The 21,450-nt window shown below is 46.1% G+C and overlaps 1 protein-coding gene across 2 annotated transcripts in view; it reads right to left on the bottom strand.

The window, feature by feature from the left end:
* The window catches only part of LOC130120859 (ephrin type-A receptor 6-like), a 177,797-nt gene that overhangs the window by 61,065 nt on the left and 95,282 nt on the right, over positions 1-21,450 (bottom strand). For both annotated transcript variants that reach the window (XM_056289651.1, XM_056289652.1), the window contains 3 exons: positions 18,520-18,644; positions 7,890-8,052; positions 5,867-5,975 (listed from right to left, as the gene is read on the bottom strand). In XM_056289651.1, the coding sequence (XP_056145626.1) occupies positions 5,867-5,975; positions 7,890-8,052; positions 18,520-18,644 (397 nt within the window). The remainder of the gene's footprint in view (positions 1-5,866; positions 5,976-7,889; positions 8,053-18,519; positions 18,645-21,450) is intronic.

Genomic DNA, 21,450 nt, shown 5'->3' with positions numbered 1-21,450 from the left:
ATGTGGATCATAAATTAGATTTCCATACTGGATCAGTCCAAGACCCAGGTTACCAACGAATGCCACTGGTACTGTTGGCCAGCAGGGTGCTGGTGGAAACTATGGTACTGTTGGGCGAAGGAGAAGGGGAAGGCATGTCCAGAGGCAGTGGGAGAGGAGGAAGGGTAGGAATGTGGAGGTCATAGTCAGAACTTTGAATGTTGGCACTATGACTGGTAAAGGGAGAGAGCTGACTGATATGATGGAAATAAGAAAGGTAGGTATACTGTGTGTGCATGAGACCAAGTAGAAGGGGAGTAAGTCCAGAAGCATCGGAGTTGGGTTCAAACTCTTCTACCATGGTGCGAATGGGAGGAGAAATGGGGTAGGGGTAATTCTGAAGGAAGAGTACGTCACGAGTGTGCTGGAGGTGAAGAGATTGTTGGACAGAGTGTTGAGTATGAAGCTGGAACTTGAAGGTGTATTGATGAATGTTATTAGCGCACATTGGGTGTGAGATGGAAGAGAAAGAGGAATTCTGGAGTGAGTTGGATGAATTGGTGGAGAGAGGAGGAGGAGAGAGTGGTGATTGGATCTGATTTCAATGGACATGTTGGTGAAGGGAACAGAGGTGATGAGGATGTATGGTGTCAAGGTGAGAAATGTGGAAGGACAGATGGTGGTGGGTTTTGTGAAAAGGATGGAAATGGCTGTGGTGTATACATATTTCAAGAAGAGGGAGGAACACAGGGTGGAGGAAAGTGCACAAAGGTGGACTATATCTTATGTAGAAGGCGTGATCTGAAAGGGATTGGAGACTGCAAGGTGGTGACGGGAAAACGTAGCTAGGCAGCATCGGATGGTGGTCTGTTGGATGACTGTGGAGACCAAGAAGAGGAAGTGAGTGAAGGCAGAGCCAAGAATCAACTGGTGGAAGTTGAAGAAGGAATACTTTTGTGTGGAGTTCAGGGAGGAGAGTGAAGACGGGCACTGGGCAGTAGTGAAGAGTTGCTGCATGGCTGGTCAACCACTGCAGAAACAGTGAGGGAGACAGATAGGAAGGTATTTGGTGTGTCTAAGATGACAACTAAGACTTTTGACCCAAGCCAGCTGTTGACTTATGGATGCAAACAGCTAATCGCAGACTCAACCATGGAGGAAGAAGTAGGCCTACATCTTCATCTGCCATGTTTGAAAGAGAGGAAGACAGTGAGGAGAGCAGTCAGGAGAGTAGTGATGATGACAGCTTGTAGGATAACTGTGCCGTATAAAGACTGACTACAAAGTAACATCGCCAGGTGCTCCCTTGAGAACCAGACCAAAAAAGTTACATGCACCCCTGTCTATAATGAGTCCCTGATTTGAAAAGACTGATGATAGCACCACATCTGGCCTCAACGAAGTTGTCATAATGTGGTCCGGAAATCTGAGCTGCCCCCCTCCCCCCAAGTCGACTCGCAGCTCCCAGTCTGACACAGAGGTGACGAGATCGGCTGCTGCTCTGGGCTGTGACTGAGGATGTTCATCAGCCCTGACAAAAGCAATGTTCCTCTGTCCACAGGCTTGCTTGTTGTTGGCCAGTTTTAGAGATGGACTTTGTAACTGTTTTCAGCACCTGGTTGTGTCGCCAGCAGTATCGGCCCTCCCCAGGGCTGTTGAGCAGCTGAAGATGTGCTCGAGTGAACCTTTTCCAGGGCACAGAGGACATGACAGAGAAACAGTCTTGCTCCAGAGATGGATATTTGCTGGGCAGGGTCATACATGACTTGTACCATGTACTTGATCTGCCACAGTTCTGCCTGCCGGATATCGGTCCAGGATATCTTCCTCTCCAGCACGCCTTCCCACTTGTCCATGCTCCCTGCTGCCACATGTCCATGCCGGTCCTTTCCTCTTCAACATCTGCCCGCACCCCCTCTAGGACTAGATGACGTTTGTCCTTGCCATGGGCCTTAACATAGCGAGGTTGTGGGATGGCTCCCAGCCCTGCCCTTCCAGTTGACACAGTCCCCAGCAAAGCCTTGTGTCTCAGCCAAGACTGCTATCTCCAGGCCTTCCTGGGCTCTCCACTTCCTGCCTGTCCACACCATAATGCCTGCTGCCACCACTCTAGAGTCCTTGAAGTTCCAATAGAGCAGTGCCTCTCTTGCACGAAAAACCCTGAATTCCTCATTGAGATCTGGGATCTGGAGTTTGTTGCTCTTCCCATAAAGTGCTGCACTGCTACAGCTGCATGGCAGACTCAACAATCTCTGGAGGTGGCTACTGATCTTCCTCTCCAAGATAACCCTGTCTCCTCCGTTGACAGGGTTATCTCCTACATCAGCAGAAGCCAAAGGACTCAAGGTAAGATGCCATGTTGGTAAATCCAAGCCTTGAACCTGCCATGTAGGCCAGATTTGTCTACCTTGAGGAGCCAAGTCTAGAGCTCCTTGGTGGTTGCTTGGATGCCACTGTATCCCTGGGGCTACAGTCAAAGACCTTGCCTAGACTCTTGTTTGGTTTCTCTGTGATAGATAGGATTGTAATGCCATCCAAAAAGAAGCAAAACTTGTCCACCACTTTTCTCCTCTTCAACACTATGGCTCTAGATTTGGCTGGCTTAAAAGTCATCCTTGCCCAGAAGTTGACCTTCTCCAGGCCCTGGAGCATCCACCTACCACCAAGCACCGATGATGTGGTGACAGTGAGGCCATCCATAAAGGCTCTTATGGGGGGCTGCCAAATGCCAGACTTGGACAGAGGGCCTGTGCACTCAGTTTCAGCTGCCTTGACCACCATATTCATGGCAAGGGTGAAGACTGTAGCTGAGATGGTACATCCAATTATAATCCCCTTCTTGAGCTGGTGCCAATCAAATGTTGTATTCCCAGGAGTGACTCTGAGCCTGAAGTTCCTGTAGTAGTCAGGATGAGGTACTTGATCTAACATGGTGTCAATCCACGGTAGTCTTGACCAGCTTGTGGGGTATTGAGCCATATACATAGGTGAGGTCAAGGCAAAGCACAACTAGATCAACTCTGGTGTGTTCTAGGCACCTTGGAACTCCAGGAATGCCGCCTCTCTGTATCGAACTGTCAATGTTGGCATTCTTGTGGCATTTAACATCCACATCCACCACATCCACAACTAAATTCATATCTTTCATTTATTACCAATGATTTTCCTCCTCACAGACAGATGCTATATCTTGAAATTGATTTGTCTGTTGAAGAATGCGTAGTGTTCTTCAAACATACATATGATAGAGGTTGTATTCTACTGTGGACGGTTAAAACTTTTTTTTTTTTGCCTGTTGTGGTGTTGCTTAAAATTATTTTTTATTTGATTCTATTTGCTGCCATTCATTTTTCTCTGACAAACTGCTGACTCACTTTGATTGGCAACCAGATCTCCGAACATGGCTCACTGACTATGGACATTAGTTCATGCATAAATATCACTACCAGATAGTAATACCATGTTGTGTTAAAAAGACAAACAAACAAATTATCCCTTTATGATCTTAGCTACTCTTGTTGTTATTTAGTCCATCGCAGCGACAAGGACCATCTAGTCACCCTGTGATGGATGACTGATGACTTGTGTGATGATTAAAGTGAGGAAGAGTTGCACATCATCAACCCCACTCTCTAGTCTACATCCAAAAGAATGTCCCGAAACTATCAGTCCTCGTTCATGAAGAAAATTAAAATGAATGCTGTGTGGTAATCGTTGCAATACTTGTATTTAGTATCCTTTAAATTGTAAAGTTTAATTGTTGGGGGATGTAAGCAGCAGGATAAATTATGAAAGATCAGTTGTGCTGAACCTCTGTATTTTCATGGACAGGTTACCTTACCTTTCATAAGAAACGGAGACATTACAGCACACACAGACACATTGACCGCAGTAACAACCCACCTTGCCCAGGGCTGTAATCAAAGCATTAACTTAATTGAAACCACTCCTCTCTCACCCTAACATCTCTTGGAGTCATTTCAGCACAGCAGTTCTATCGGCTACAGGATCTAGAGGGCTCCAAAGAAAGGTGGGATTGGAGGAAAGAGGGATAGGAGGATAAAATAATTAAAGAGAATGAGACAGGGAGATAAATGAAGAGAGACTATCGTATATTTATGATGGATAGGAAATATAAACGCAAAGGCTGAGCTCTACTTTGGCTAAACCTGATAGTTTTTCTCTGACTATTGACAATTCTATAGTTCCTCCATCGCCTCAGGTTGAGTCTGGGTGTCATCTTGGACAGCACATTATCTTTTGAAGCTCACGTCAACAATGTTACTCAGTCTGCATACTTCCACCTACGCAATATTAGTCGTCTTCACCCGTCACTTACACCTAACAGCACCGCCATACTCATTCTCACCCTGGTTACATCCCATATTGACTACTGAAATTCTATCCTTTTTGGTCTTCCCCTCAAGTGTATTCATAAACTTCAATTGGTCCAGAATTCCGCTGCCCGTATCATTACCAGAACTCCTTCCATAGATCATATCACTCCTGTTCTTCAGCAACTCCATTGGCTCCCTGTTAAATACCGTATTGACTTCAAGATCCTGCTTCTCACCTTTAAGGCCCTTGATAACCTAGATCAGTGGTGGCTAACCATGTGCCATGGAGAGCCGTGTGTATGAAGGTTTTCATTCCAGCCGGACTCCACACCAGGTGATTTCACTGATACATTCTTCCTCTTTGGTTGAAGGGTTGCTAATCAGTGAAATCACCTGCTGTGGAGTCTGGTTGGAATGAAAACCTGCACCCCTGACCGAGCTCCTTCATATCTTTCTGAACTCCTTCATATCCACACACCCTCCTGCTCTCAGATCCTCTTATGCTCTCCCACTCACTACACCATCGGCCCGCTTGACTACCATGGGGACTAGAGCCTTCAGTCATTCTGCACCCCGCCTATGGAACTCTCCCACAAGAAATTCAGTACATTGACTCTCAAACTTCAATCCCATCTCAAAATGTACCTTTTCAGACTGGCATATTCAGTCTGATACATGCTTACTGATTTTTGTGCAGATGATGATTTTATACTTAACTGTTGCGTTAACTTTTTATTGTCTACCCTGCTTTGTTTTGATTTTATGCTGTCTGATACAGTGCTACTTGTTTTTTTTTTACTGTGGTCTGTAAGGTTTCCTTGAGTGCTCTGAAAAGCGCTGACAAATAAAATGTATTATTATCCATCCATTATCCAAGCCACTTATCCTTAGTAGGGTCATGGGATGCTGGAGCCTGTATTATTATCATTATTATTATTAACTTGAGCTCACCACTAAGTTTTTCTCAAAAACCTCTAAACAAACTTGAGCCAATCCACATGTGATTTGGTATTCACAAAAGTAGATTCAAAATTGTAAACACATTGCAACAATGTTATCTGTAGAATAATACAGTTAAAATATGGAAATATATTTGTGGAATTATTTTCTTCAGATACAAACTGATATTGTTTGTGTCTGGAAAAAGACATTTGCGGTTGATCGAATTTGTTTTGAGGACATGACAGACATATGTACATTGTGATCTTTGCATTTACTTTGTTTCACTGCATTTGTTTGGTTTTGAGAGCAATGTGATTCCATACATATGCCACCACTGAACAAACCATTCACATCTCCCTCATTTGTCTCTCAGTGTATTTTGGCATTTGTTTGTGCATGTGTAAGCATGTATATATTAGCTATATGTCAGGCCTGATGAGCACACAGCAGTGAATGCAGGGCAGCTGCAGCAGATTAAATAATGCAATGCATCCCAGTTAAAGGCTTTGATTTGGACACCTATAAGTCTGAGATGTAAAAGTCCAAGTCAATTCCGTTCAGTCAAGTATGGAACACACATTCAAAGCAAGTCAAGTCAAACCCCTTACCGTCCAGTGATGAGGAAGAAGAGGGTCAGGATGACGAGGAGAGTGAATCCACCAACTGCTGCTGTGACCATGACCAGCACCTGGCCTTGGTCAGATACCATGTGTGATGCTGGAGATGTTGGAGATGTTGGAGGGGGAGGAGAAAGCAAGTAAGACACAAGAGTTGAAGAAAAGGGGAAAAGTAAGGTAGAAAAGGAAGAAAGATGGGATGAAGAAAAGTGAAAAGGATTAGGACAGGGAAACAAAGGGAGGTATGGAAAAGAAAGTAGGCAAGGGGGTAGGGGAGGATAAAACATGTGCGAAAGGGAGAATGAGAGAGGGCAAAAAATATGAGTTTTCATTGAAATAACATTTTCAATTTCCTTTTCGTAAGTGAACTACACATTGATGATGTATGTGCAGTAAGAATATGGAGGGAGTTTTGCTCTACTCTTGGTCTAAAAGTCCTTCATCAGCGTTTGTGCTGCAGTGATTCACACGCCTGCTGCAGTTTAATCAACATGACTCATTCATGAACTAATGACTTAGTCCATGATCATCTGAATGAACTTGCCCCATTTGATATTCATGATGTTTCCTTCAGTCTCTCTCTTCAGAAGGCTAATGAACCCCAGATAATTGAAAGATGACCGCTATAAAGGGAACTTAGTTCTCTAATATTTCACACTCATGCATATGAGGTGAAGATCAGGATGTGTGGTGCCTTGTCTTGTGAGTGTAGTGTAGTGGACACATGGCCTGGGTATGGCTGTACACTGTAAACACAGTGTGGCACACAGGGGGCGCATGTTGTTGACTGTAGACACTCAGACGGACTGACAGTGAGAGTGGTGGTGGCCACATCCACTGCAAGATTTATCTAATAAGCTTCATAAACCTCACTTACCAACAAAATGTCAATAACACTGCTGTAATAAGGTGTGTGTGTGTGTGTGTGTGTGTGTGGGTGCATGCGCGTGTGGGTGCGTGAGTGCGTGTGTATATGTGTACGTGCATGCATGTATATATGCATGTGTGTGTGTGTCAATAAGAGAGAAAAGTCACACCTAAATATATGTTTTGACAGCTGAGAAAGAACAAGGGGAAGAGATGCTGTGGGAGGGAGGGTGACGATGAGGAGGCTGAAGGGAACCTGAGAGAGTTGGTGGTAAGAGAGAGAGAAAGGGAAAAAGTAATGGAAAGAGAGAACTACAGACAGAGACTGATAGACATAATGAGAAGTAGTGGGAAACCAACACACTGACAAGCAGACAAAAAGGAGGGAGTGAAGCTGTTCATGTGAGCTGTTCATGTGGGCTGTTCATGTGAGCTGTTCATGTGGACTGTTCATGAGGGCTGTTCATGAGGGCTGTTCATGTGAGCTGTTCATGTGGGCTGTTCATGTGAGCTGTTCATGTGTGCTGTTCATGTGAGCTATTCATGTGGACTGTTCTCTGGCATAAAGCCTGTCAGCTTTGTTAATCCTACAGGTAAAGCAGAGTGCCACCAGGAGGCCATAGAAGCTCTCAACAATACCTAATTCAACGTAAAATGACACCTGGACCTTTGTATTTCACAACGCGAGTTGAAAATTAAAGTACCCAACAAAACCATCAATACAAAATACAACTACATCAGTGTTGTGTTGTCCGGCTCGTCTACTGGTTGTGTTAATTGATTTGATCGCTTTGGCAGTGGATTTGTTAGTATTAAAGCATTTTAGGGCAGCACAACATGAGGTATGTGGGCCACATCTCTGGGATGAACACACACATTAGATGAGTTAGTGATTCATATGTACATTCCCAGATTTTATTGCCCAAACATTAAACTGAAATTTGTTAGATGAAATCTTTATATCAGTCCCCGTATCAATATACCAATTAAATAGGTTATAATTTTTCTTTCAGGCAAATGTAGACCCACAAACAGACACACAGTTACAGACACATTCACACACAACTCAAAAAACACACAACACACAAACACATGCATACAAAGTATCATCTTACATATGAAGTCAAAGAGAAGCATGAGTACTCACAGTCTGCTGAGGTTTGATATTGGTATGGAGGGGAGTAGGTGCTGCAGCCGCCTGCTGTGCAGCTTGCCAGGCTGAAGACGTACCAGGTACGCGGCTTCAGACCTGTGATGACCACACTGGGGCTCTTCGTACGCGTAGAGGAGTAGCTCAGATGCTCATGCTCCTGACGGGAGGATACGTGAGAAGACAAGGAAGGGCAGGGTTGCAGGATGGAATGGGGGTCAAAATAAGGACACATAAACTCAAAGACAGGGATCTAAATGAGGCAGCTTGACCCAAACCCCAAGTCAGTTTATTAAAACAACATCCATCTCAATCGACAGTGTCAGAAAGACTCACAAATCAGTCACTTCCTCTGGATGTTAAGACACTACCACCACCACTACCACTGCTACTACTACTAGTACTACTATTACTATTACTACTATTACTACCACCACCTCCACTACTACTAGTACTACTGCTACTACTACTACCACTACTATTACTACTACTACTACTATTACTACTGCCACCACTACAACTACTGCAACTACTACTACTACTACTACTATTACTACTGCCACCACCACCTACTAAATTTACTACTACTACTACCACCACCACTGCTACTACTACTACTAATAATAATAATAAATCAATCTTATATAGCGCTTTTCTAGTACTCAAAGTCGCTTTACAATAAATGGAGTGAAACAAGACGACAGATGAACATAACACAGACATACAGGGGTGGATGGGAAGGGGGGCTACGAGAGGGAGAAGGAGCAGCCACACACAATGCCAGCAGTACTCTCTAACTAGTACAGATAAAGGGAAAGAAAAACAAACATCATAAATCACATAAATCACAGATGCAGGTCAAGCGCTCAGTCCCCAGCCTGCCGCAGACCAGCGGTGTATGAGCGGACGGCGGGGCGCGAGAAGGCAATGGAGAAAAGGTGTGTCTTGAGACGGGATTGGAAGAGTGGGAGGGATGCTGAGTCTCTAATGATTTGGGGAAGTGAGTTCCAGAGCATGGGAGCTGCTCTAAAGAAGGCTCGGTCACCAAAGCTGCGGAGGTTGGACCTGGTGGTAGAGAGAACGGAGGCTGAAGTGGATCTGAGGGACCGAGAGGGTTGGTAGGGGGAGAGGAGATCAGTGAGGTATGGGGGGGCCAGCTTGTGAAGGGCTTTATAAGTAAGAACCAGGATTTTGTAATTGATCTGGTGGGAGATGGGTAGCCAGTGGAGGTCTTTTAGGACTGGGGTGATGTGGTGCCAGGATTTGGTGAAAGTGAAAAGTCGGGTGGATGCGTTCTGGACCAATTGGAGTCTCTTGATAGAGCTAGCACTGATGCCATAGAGGAGTGAGTTGCAGTAATCATGGCGGGAGGAGATGAAGGTATGGATCAGTATCTCAGCAGCAGGGCGTGTGAGAGAGGATCTTATTTTTGCAATGTTGCGAAGGTGGTAGAAGGAGGATTTGACCATTTGGCGGATATGTGGCTCAAGGGAGAGGGTGGGATCAAGGATCACACCAAGGTTGCGTGCCTGGGGGGAAGGGGAGACAGTAGTGCCATCGATGGTGAGTGCAAGGTTGTTGATTTGGCTGAGAGTGGACTTAGAGCCAATGAAGAGGAGTTCAGTTTTGTCACTGTTGAGTTTGAGAAGGTTTTGCTGCATCCAGACTTTAACTGCAGACAGACAGGAGTCGATGTGAGAGAGGGGTGGATTGTGAGAGGATTTGTTGCTGAGGTATATCTGGGTGTCATCAGCGTAACAGTGGAAGTCCAAGTTGAAATGGCGGAGAATCTGACCAAGAGTGAGGATGTAGAGGATGAAAAAGAATGGGCCGAGTACAGAAACTTGGGGAACACCTTGTGTGACTGTCGACTGAACAGAGGAGTGGTTGTGAAGTGAGATGAAGTGTGACCTGTTGGAGAGGTAGGACTGGAGCCAGCTGAGTACAGTGCCTTCAATACCGACATCTTTCAATCTGGTGAGCAGGATGTTGTGGCTCACAGTATCAAAGGCTGCACTCAGGTCGAGGAGGATGAGGATGTTAAGGGCTCCAGTATCAGCAGAGGTGAGGAGGTCATTAAGTACTTTAAGGAGTGCAGTTTCAGTACTGTGGAGTGGGCGAAAACCAGACTGGAGGGGTTCGAGCAGGTTGTTGGGAGTGTAGGTAGGTTTGGAGTTGTGTGGCGACAATGCGTTCCAGGGTTTGAGAGGAAGGGGAGATTGGAAGGCCGGTAGTAGTTGAGGCAGGATGGATCAAGACCGGGTTCCTTGAGAATTGGGGTGACAGCTGTAGTTTTGTAGGCAGAGGGGACAATTCCATGGGACAGTGAGGAATTGAAAAGGTTGATGAGGTAGGGGCATAGGGCAGGGAGGCATTTCTTCAGTAGGGGGGTGAGGAGGGGCTCAAGGGAGCAGGTTGTGGATTTTGATGAGCTGATGAGTTCAGAGATAGTGGTAGGGGCAACTGGAACAAACCAGGAGAGGGGTAGGGAGGTCAAGAGGAATGGGGAGAAGAGGGGCCGGAGTAGGTGCTGCCGAGTCAGATGCAGGGGACAGTGATTTGTTGATAGCGGCGATTTTGTCTGCAAAAAATTGGAGAAATGAGTTGCATTGTTCAGCGGTAGAGTTGGAGAGGGCGTGGGCATGGGGCTTGAGGAGGTTGTTTACAGTGGAGAAGAGGGTGCGGGGGTTACGGTTGGAATCAATAATGATGGTGGAAAAATAGGCAGACTTGGCGGCGGTGAGGTGGAGGTTGTGGGCTTCTTGGTGTACAATGAGAGATGTTTTCTTGGTGAGTCGTTCCAGCTGGCAGGCAGTCTGTTTCATTGTGCGGAGCTCAGGTGTGAACCAGGCTGCAGAGGTGTTGGGAGACTGTTTTTGTTTTGAGAGGGGCCAGTATGTTGAGGGAGGCAGACAGCGTGGAATTGAGGTGATTGGTGAGATCATCAGGTAAGGTAGAGGCTGGTTCCAGGGGGAGAGCAGAGGAGAGTAGATCGGAGAATTGGAGGGGTCAATAGATTTAGTATTGTGGAATGTTATTTCTCTGAGGAGGTGTGGCCGAGGAGTGGGGGATGGAATAGTGAACTGGATGAGATTATGGTCTGACATAGGAAATGGGGATGGATGGAAGTTGTGTATCAGTAGATTGACAGAGCAGACCAGGTCACGGATATTGCCTTTGTCATGGGTGGGGAAAGTGACGTGCTGGGTGAGGTTGAAATTGTCCAATAGAGTGATGAATTCTGATGCAAACTTACAGGTGGGTAAATCAATGCGGATGTTAAAATCACCAAGCAGTAGTAAGTGTGAGGAGAGAGATGAGGCTATTGTGAGGAGTTCAGCGAGGTCAGCCAGGAAAGATGGATTTGGTGTGGGTGGCCGGTAGATGAGAATGACAGCCATTGTGCAGGTTTTAAAAGCGAGGAATTCAAATGATGAGACAGTGGGAGTGAGAGCTCAGTGGTCCTGAAATTCCAATTGAATAAGACAGCAAGACCGCCTCCACGATGGGAGGGACGGGGTCTGCAGATATAGCCAAAACCGGGGGGGATGCTTCATTGAGGGAGAAAAAGTCGCCAGGTTGTTGCCAGGTTACAGTGAGCAGGAGAAAGTCAAATGAATTATCAGTGATTGTTTCATGTAGGATAAGAGCTTTGTTATTTAGTGATCGGGTGTTAAGGAGGGCAAGGTTGATGGAATGAGAGGGCAACGTAGTGGGGACATGCTGGAGAGGTCTGAGGTTGTCCAGGTTAGCGGTGCGGGGGGGTGCAGTGGAGGGGGGGCGGTGGGAACATAGGGTTTGGATGTGGGATATCGTATCAGGGTTAGTGGAAGGATGTAGATGACCGTAGTGTCTGGGGCCGCGATGAAGATAATGGCGGCAGCGGAGGATGCCAGCAGACAGAGCAGAGGTGCGTGCAACAGAGGATAGCCGGTGGTTTTTGTTGAGGGACAGGAGTTCATCAGTGTAAGGGAGGAGGAGGGAAACTAATCAGGGGAGAAAATAAAAAGGGAAACCAGGGTATTCTATGTAGTCGTAATAAGGGGGGGGGGTAACGTAAATAAAAACAGAAGAGGGCAGAGTGTTGGTTCCATGAGATGGGTGGATTAATAACGTTGGAAACGTAGGACGGATAGCGAAGAACACGGATGGGATGAGGCTAGCTACTCACGATATGCAGGAGAGTGCCGCCAGGGATGGCGATGTCCAGATTACACTAGTCCCAGTTGATGATGGCCCAAAGAGGGATAGTGTCCATTGCCGAGGGAAAATAAAGTAAATAATCCAGAGGGGGTTGGGGGACGGAGCAAGATCCACAAGCTAGCATGCAGAACCAGGAGGTCAGAGCTCACGTAAAGTTAACGTTAGCCGAGTGGTGGTTAGCCAGTTGTAGCTAGCATGGTGGGCCGGGGGGGAAAAAAGGGTTGATGATGTCCAGATTATGCTAGTCCCAGTTGATGATGGTCCAAAGAGGGATAGTGTCCACTGCCAAGGGAATATAAAATAAAAAAAATCCAGCGGGGGTCGGGGGACGGAGCCAGATCCGCAAACTAGCGTGGAGAGCCAGGGGGTCAGAGCTCACATAGCGCTAACGCAGTGGTTAGCCAGTTAGGTAGTTAGGCGGCTAGCACGGCGGGCCGAAGAAACGGGGACAGAGAGGGGAAAGACAAGACGGTGGGAGAAGCGGCAGCCACACACAACGCCAGCTGTACTCTCCAATTTAAACAACACACATACATACAAAAGGCGACGAAGACAAAAAAGAAAACAACAGCGAATCCAGCCGACAACAGACGAGCAGTGGCAAAGAGCGTCTACCCGGAAGCAGACCAGTAGACCGGAAAAAAGGCTTTGCCTTGTATACTACTACCATACTACTACTGTATACTACTACTACTAGTACTAAAACTACTACTGTATACTACTACTACTACTACCACCACTACTATTGCTACTACTACTACCACCACCACTACTACTACTACTACTTCTACCACCACACTACTATTACTACTACTACCACCACCACTACTACTACTATTACTGTAATGAATGAAAGGTCACGTGTTTAACTTGACCTACTCACGGATGTACGTGCAGTGCGTGTGACGTATACAGGAAGTTAGAAGCGCATGTTATGAAGGTTGTATGTTGGATGAACGCTAGTAAAAGCTACAGTTAAGAACCTACGAAGTCGGCTCGTTCTTGAATTATTCTTATGTCAGTAAGACAAGGCGTCTACGGACATTACATGGTGTCAGAATAGTCTGTGTATCTGTACACGAGCGGTCATGCCGAAGTTTAATCCGCCGAGTGAATTCAAGTTTGACTGCCCCGTTGAATGGCCGGAGTGGAAACAACGGTTTTCGCGCTTCAGGCTCGCGACAAAGCTGGATAAAGACGACGGGGAGATTCAAGTGAGTTCGCTGATTTATGCAATGGGCAGCGAGGCTGAAAAGATATTCAGCTCGTTTGACTTCGCGGCGGAGGGTGATAAAGTGGACTATGATATCGTACTGAAAAGGTTCGACGACTACTTTATTCCCCGCCGTAACATCATACATGAGAGGGCGTGCTTCTATCAAAGTAGCCAGCAGCCAGGAGAGACAGCGGAGATGTACATCCGGACATTGTATGAGCTGTCTGAACACTGTGAGTTCGGGGACAAGAGGGATGAACATATCAGAGATCGTCTGGTAGTGGGCATAAAAGATAAGGTGCTCTCCCGTCAGTTCCAGCTCACAGCGGACCTTACTCTGGTGAAAGTCATTGAACAAGTGCGCCAGGCGGAGGCAATAACAAAGCAGCTCAGCCTCCAAGCTAACCAACCAGAGGCCCAGCTGGCTAACGTCAATGTTGTCCGATGGCGGGACGCACGCCAAAACAAAAAGGGCGGACAGCGTCATGGTGGCAGCAGACCTGCAACCAACAAAGTAGATGAATTCGGGAGGTGCGGCAAGACGCAGCACACCGATGAGCGGAAGTGTTCTGCAACGAACAGTAAGTGCAACAAGTGTCCTAAAAAGGGACATTGGGAGCGTGTATGTCACTCTAAAGCGGTGAGAGAAGTCACTGAAGAGGTTAAACAGCTGTACTTTCTGGGAGAAGTTGGCAAAGAGAGCAATCAGGAAGATTGGACTGTTAGTTTAACAATAAGTGATGTACCAATAACCTTTAAAATTGACACGGGGGCTGACGCTACTGTTATCAACCAAGGGACATTTAAAAAGCTGAAGCCAAACATAAAACTGGGACCTCCTGACACATGCTTCATAAGCCCAGGTGGAAACATCAGCTGTATAGGACAGTTTCAGGCCACAACCAAATACAAGGAGAAACAATACTCCTTTCCAGTGTATGTGATCAAGGGGAGAGGCAGCTGTCTGCTGAGTCGTCCAGAGGCAGTGGAGATGGGTCTAGTGAAGCGGATGGATGAGGTCAGTGGAGTTTTCGGTTCAAGTGGACTGCTGAAAACAGACGCAGTGAAAATAGCTCTGGTGGAGGATGCCCAGCCATACGTGGTGCATACAGCCAGACGGATACCGCTGCCACTTGTACCACTGGTTAAGAAAGAACTGCAGCGCATGGAAAATGAGGGCATTATTGAAAAAGTGACTCAGCCCACAGAATGGTGCGCCGCTATGGTGCCGGTGCTGAAACCGAACAAGAAAGAGGTTCGCTGCTGCGCTGACCTCAGGAGGCTGAATCGAGCGGTGAAACGTGAGAAATAGGTGCTGCCCACTATGGAGGAAATAATGCCAAGGCTCGCAGGGTCAAAGTTCTTCACAACGTTGGATGCAGCAAGTGGGTTTTACCAGATCCCCTTGCATGAAGACAGCAGGGGGCTCACCACTTTCATCACCCCATTTGGGAGGTATGCTTTCTGCCGCCTTCCATTTGGTATAACGAGTGCTCCAGAGATTTTCCAGAGAAAGATGGCGGAAACTTGGGGCTAGAGGGCACAGAGGTGTACATGGATGACATCCTTATACATGGAGAGACTGAGGAAATCCATGACCGGCGCCTAGCAGAGGCGCTGGGGGTCATTGAAACAGCAGGTCTCAAACTGAACCAAGTGAAATACAAGTTCAAACAGAAACAAGTCCGCTTCCTTGGTCATGTCATCGACGAGGCAGGCATCAGACCTGACCCGGACAAAGTGGCTGGAATAGAGAACTTTCCTCAGCCCCAGAATGTGACGGAACTCAAGAGGTTCCTCGGGATGGTGAACTATTTGGCAAAATACGTCCCAGAGCTGTCCACTGTAGGTCAGCCGCTTTATGGACTGCTTAAAGCAACGACAGAGTGGCTGTGGGGACCTGCACAGAACACAGCATTCCAAGACCTTAAAGCAGCACTCGCCACCGCCCCGGTACTCACCTTTTATGACGTCACTAAGGCTACGGTGGTGTCAGCAGATGCCAGCAGCTACGGGCTGGGAGGCGTTCTGCTCCAGCAGCACGGGGAACACTGGAAGCCCGTGGCCTACTGCTCCCGACGGCTGAGTGACGCAGAGACAAGGTACGCACAGATCGAGAAAGAGTGCTTAGCCAGCGTCTGGGCATGTGAAAGGTTCGAGAAGTACTTGTTTGGGCTTGACAATTTCAGACTTGTCACCGATCATAAACCACTAGTGCCTCACATGAACAGCAAAGACTTGGATAATGTGCCCATTAGGTGCCAGAGACTGTTAATGAGGCTGATGCGTTTCAATGCAGTGGCTGAATACGCACCAGGCAAAACTTTAGCTGTGGCTGATGCACTCTCCAGAGGCCCAGAGCAGCGCTACGGAGATGGTGCTTCTCATGATGATGTTGCGGCACACATCGATGCCATCGTGTGCCAGGTGCCTGCCACACCTCAAAGGATGCAGGAGATAAAACAGAGCACGGATGGGGATCTGCAGCTCCAGACAGTGTTGGGCTTCATCAGACACGGCTGGCCTGAGTATGTCGATAAAGTGCCGGAGACAGTCAGAGACTTTTATCAGGTGAGAGGGGAGTTATCTGCGGTAGATGGTTTAGTCATCAGAGGCAGTCGTATCGTCATTCCCACAGAGATGAGGGAGGTGATCTTAAACAGAATACACGACGGGCACCAGGGGATAGTTAAGTGCAGAGAGAGAGCTAGCCAGTCAGTGTGGTGGCCCAAAATGACAGAGCACATTACAACAAAGATACAGCAATGTCAATTCTGCAGAGAACACAAGAACACACAGAGAAAAGAGCCTTTAATGTCAAGTGAGCTCCCATCCAGACCATGGCAGAAAGTTGGCATAGACCTGTGTGAGTACAAAAAGCAAAACTACTTGATAGTGTCTGACTATTATTCCAGGTTTTTGGAGATCCTAAATCTACCAACAACTACTAGCAGTCAGGTTGTAGCTAGGCTGAAGGCTACATTTGCACGTTTTGGTATCCCTGAAATTGTAGTTAGCGATAATGGGCCACAGCTAGTTTCAGAAGAGATGAGGAGGTTCAGTGAGGATTATGATTTCATCCATGTGACTTCAAGCCCACACTACCCCCAGAGTAATGGACAGGCAGAGAGGGCTGTTCAGATAGCCAAAAGCATATTAAGGCAGGAAGACCCTCTCCTCGCCCTGTTGACATACAGAGCTACACCCTCTTCTTCCACTGGAGCTAGTCCAGCGGAATTGCTCATGGGTAGGAGACTCAGAACCACCTTACCCACATTGCAGCATAACCTGAAACCGGCCTGGCCTAAAGAGGAACTGATCAAAACCGCTGACGCCGCAGCCAAATCGAGGCAGGCTTTCTACTACAACCGCAGGAACGGCGTGCAGACACTGCGCCCACTGAACTCGGGTGACGCAGTACTCACCAAACTTGATGGACAGAAAACATGGACAATGCCAGCAGTTGTTCACAGTCAGAGCTCCACTCCCAGATCCTACATAGTGGAGACAGCTCAAGGTGAACATTACAGAAGGAACAGGCGCCACCTGTTGGCCACACCCAAAACACTCACCTTTGTCAGCAGGGATCCTGACCATGTCACTCCAGGGGAGAATGGAAACACGGATGAGTCCCGAGCAGCAGAAATGCCAACTTCCACACCATATGTTACTCGCTCTGGCAGGGTGAGCAAGCCAGCAATCCGGCTGGATTTGTGAGGCGTATGGACTTGTGTACTGTGGGGGATTTTTTTTTTTTTTTTGTGAAAAGGGGGGTGATATACAGGTTAGAAAATCATCTTAGAGGGGGAGATGTAATGAATGAAAGGTCACGTGTTTAACTTGACCTACTCACGGATGTACGTGCAGTGCGTGTGACGTATACAGGAAGTTAGAAGCGCATGTTATGAAGGTTGTATGTTGGATGAACGCTAGTAAAAGCTACACAGTTAAGAACCTACGAAGTCGGCTCGTTCTTGAATTATTCTTATGTCAGTAAGACAAGGCGTCTACGGACATTACAATTACTACTACTACTACCACCACCACTACAACTATTACTACTACTACTTCCACCACGGTTACTACTACCACCACCACCACTGCTACTACCACCACCACCACTGCCACTATTACTACCACCACTACCACCACTACTATTACTACCACCACCACTACTATTACTACCACCACCACTACCACCACCTACTAAATTTACTACTACTACTACTACTACCACCACCACTAGTCAAGTCAGTTTTATTTGTATAGCCCAATATCACAAATTACAAATTTACCTCAGGGGACTTGACAGCAACACAACATCCTTTCCTTTAACCCTCACATCGGATAAGGAACAACTCCCTAAAAAGCCCCTTAACAGGGAGGAAAAATAGGAAGAAACCTCAGCAAGCGCAACAGAGGAGGAATCTCTCTCTCAAGATGGACAACGTGCAATGGATGTTGTGTTTACATAATTTACAGAATACAACACCACCACCACCACTACTAATATTACTACTACCACTACCCCTACTACTACTAATAATAATAATAATAATAACAATAATAATGATGATGATAATTAACAATAATAATAATGTAAATACATTTTTATTGTATGGTATATATCCAGTGTTGAAGAACAGCTCAGGAAAGTAAAAGAGCTGAACAGTGAATAGATAGAGAGAGAGAAGATTATGGGTCTTGTCAATTAATGATCCTAAATCAAAAGTCAGAAGTGTTACGTGTGGCTAGCCAGTCAGTGACTAGGATGATAGGCATTGGCTTTCTGCTGAAGGGCTGGTGCACTTTAGGGCTGTTAAAACCTTGGTTAGCATCTGAGGATTAGATATCCTGTTCGCACAATGACACCTGAAAGTTAAGGATTTCCCTACAAATGATTATTTTCTTAATGGTTTTAAGTAGTACATTGGAAATCTTTGTGGGATTTTCTTAGTCGCAACACAAAACACAGGTTGATATTACCAGTTTGTAAATATTAACAGAAATAAAGCTCTACATCCTCACAGTACATGTACATATCACAATAAACTTAGACCTACTGTGCTTCTTTGTATGAAAAAGCCAGACAATCTTATATCAGAGAGAAATCCAATTACCCAACAAAGCCATGAGAAATAGTTTTCCTTAGGGGGTAGCACACTCATTTACTCATAACAGTTTTAACAGTCACATAATTCACCTTACCCTTTTATAATACTTAATCTCATAATGGAGGACGGGCGGTGCTGTTGGTCCAGGCTCCTGCCAGGACAGAGCAATGTCGGTGGGGGAGGCCCAATCCTTTCTCAGAGCTCCAACCAGAGAGGGACCTAAATGGGACACAGACACACACCAAGGTCACCCTCAGTGCCATTATTCTCGTCACAAGAAGTGAATGAGTCCACCATCTTCCTAAGGATCCATCAGGGTAGTTGCAGTCTTTGGACAGCTCTTAGCTTTGTTCTGTCCATCATCTATGGATAAAGCAGATGCTATAGAACAGGGACTTTAACAAGCAAATGTGTACGAAACTTAAGCACACATACAAACATGCACATATGCAGGCAAACACACTGACATGCCTCGCTGAGGCTTGGCGATGTTGCACACCTCTGTCACTGCAAAGAATACAGTAATGAGAATAATAATTTTGGAAATGACACAACCATAACAATCACTCTCAGTTGTCCATCTTTAACCAATAGTTTTGGAACAACAGCATTCACACAGCTCCTGGATTGCCCCATCAGCCATTGCGTAGAATTGGAGGCTGTTTTAACTGAACACATACTGAGAACATATCTGGGGGCTGACATTGATGGTTTCAGACAAAACTGCTTTTGCTTGGCTGAGTGAATTTCTGCTTTGTGAATAAAGCTCACAAGAGAAGTCAGAAGGTCTGACTGCCCTATAACTCTCCATGAAAGTAAGCACTAACTGAATATAGAGACTGTATATACCTCAAGTACATTCAAAGCAAAAATATTACAGGGAGTCAGATTTTTTTACCTCCATTCATACTAAATCATTTCATCTGTACAAAGGTTGCTAGTTACCAATTCACTCCTTGATTTTCTGAAGCAAACGCTGAACCTGTTTACATAGCTATAAACAGCTTTGACTATGGCTAGGCCCTCCGGCATGAGGGAAGGGATTTGGGAATGTGGCTGGAGGCTTGGGGTTGGCCTGGGCTTGGGAAGGGGATGAGTCCTGTGGGTTAAAGGCAGGGGATGAGTCCTGTGGCTTAAAGGCAGGGGATGAGTCCTGTGGTTTAAAGGCAAGGGATGAGTCCTGTGGTTTAAAGGCTGGGGATGAGTCCTGTGGGTTAAAGGCAGGGGATGAGTCTTGTGGTTTAAAGGCAGGGGATGAGTCCTGTGGGTGAAAGGCAGGGAATGAGTCCTGTGGTTTAAAGGCAGGGGATGAGTCCTGTGGGTTAAAGACAGGGGATGAGTCCTGTGGGTTAAAGGCAGGGGATGAGTCTTGTGGGTTAAAGACAGGGAATGAGACCTATGGGTTAAAGGCAGGGGATGAGTCCTGTGGTTTAAAGGAATTCACGTTTGCGGCGGCTTCACCCAGTACTGTCCATGCAGTGTCTTTGTCCATGTCTGCATCTATGTTTGTCTTTGTTTGATGGCTGGGGGAGCTTGGTCTGCTGCGTCCTGTGGGCCCAGGGACCACGGCCCTGCCTGGAGCTGTGCCCGAAAAGGTAACACCGAGGGTGATCTGACAGGACGCGGAAGCGGGGCAGGCTAAGCTAACTGCTTGCCCATGCAGACCGGCATTTCCGATAACACCGAGGGCGGTCTGGCGGCGGCCTCGCCTGGCCTTGACTGTTTTTAGTGTCATCGTGTGGAGGGCGGGGAGGTGTGTCGAATGTGTGTCGTTGGGAGAGCTGGTCTTACAGGTCCCAGGTAAGGGGCGGGGCCAGTAACAGGAAAGTGGGTCTGTTTTAAACGGAAAGAAAGTATAAAACAGGAGGCGTGGTTGACTTGTTGAGCAGGCTGGTGACGTCTTTATTTACTCATAAAATCATAAACTAATGTTTTCTTTATTCATCTCATCTTCTTATTTCTTTTCTTTTTTTATATCAACAATAATCTCTTGCATCAATATCTCAATTATCTGACATATACACACATTGTGACACAAACATTCCACTTGCACTAATGCAATAAATCAACTAACTGAATTGACCAACAGAAGCTACAATAGCTACAGTATGCTATAGGTCCCCTAGTAACGCTAGATGTTACAATAATACTGTTTCTGATACAGTTCAATAGTTTCATTGCTGCTTTACAGATTATCTGTATTCTACATATATTCCAAAAAGATAGATCAGCCTATATGTCAACAAACAAATTACATCTTTATATAAAAAACACAAATAAGACTTAGAATAACCTGTGTACAACTAACGTTACACAGAAGCCACCTTAACTGGCTCATGAACTGACCACATGTTACCATGGTAACCTTGGCTACTCTTGTTTTCACCGTAGCTCATAAAACCGTTCATTAAAGACAATATCATAACGTTTGTACATGTTTCTACATTCAGTTAAACCACAAAAGAAACCAAATGAGCCCAGGAACCAAAAACTAAACAAAACACTCAATAATGGCAAGTATCACCATCCTATTCCTCAACACAAACCGGCACACAGCTACGGGCATGACGAGGTAAGTTAGCTAACTGGCTAACTAAGTAGCTAGCGAACTTTTCTAGTTCGACAAAATAAACTTTTTACTGGACATAAAGACCCAGGACTTCGTAGTTTTTAAGTCAAACATGTATACGTTTGGTTCCTATATCATTCAGTCATGCTTGGTGACATTACATACCTGTTTTAAACAGAAAGAAAGCATAAAACAGGAGACGTGGTTGACTTATTGAGCAGGCTGGTGACGTCTGAAGGCACGAGCCCACTGCAACACACTTATAGAAACACAATACTCTGCCAGACCAGCGCGCCGCCTTGTGGCGTGGAGACATATTGCAGCTGCAATACATTAGAAATACTTAGTCTACACTGTGGAGTTAGAAAACAACGAGACAGGAGACGTGAGAGTAGACGTAGTCGAGGTAGTTTACTAGCTCCAACTTTGCATGTCATACGTTCGACAACGACACTG

Source organism: Lampris incognitus, chromosome 11, assembly GCF_029633865.1.
Source record: "Lampris incognitus isolate fLamInc1 chromosome 11, fLamInc1.hap2, whole genome shotgun sequence".
NCBI lineage: Eukaryota > Metazoa > Chordata > Actinopteri > Lampriformes > Lampridae > Lampris > Lampris incognitus.
The sequence above is the reverse complement of the archived record's forward strand: the minus strand, read 5'-3'. Positions and strand labels throughout refer to the sequence as shown.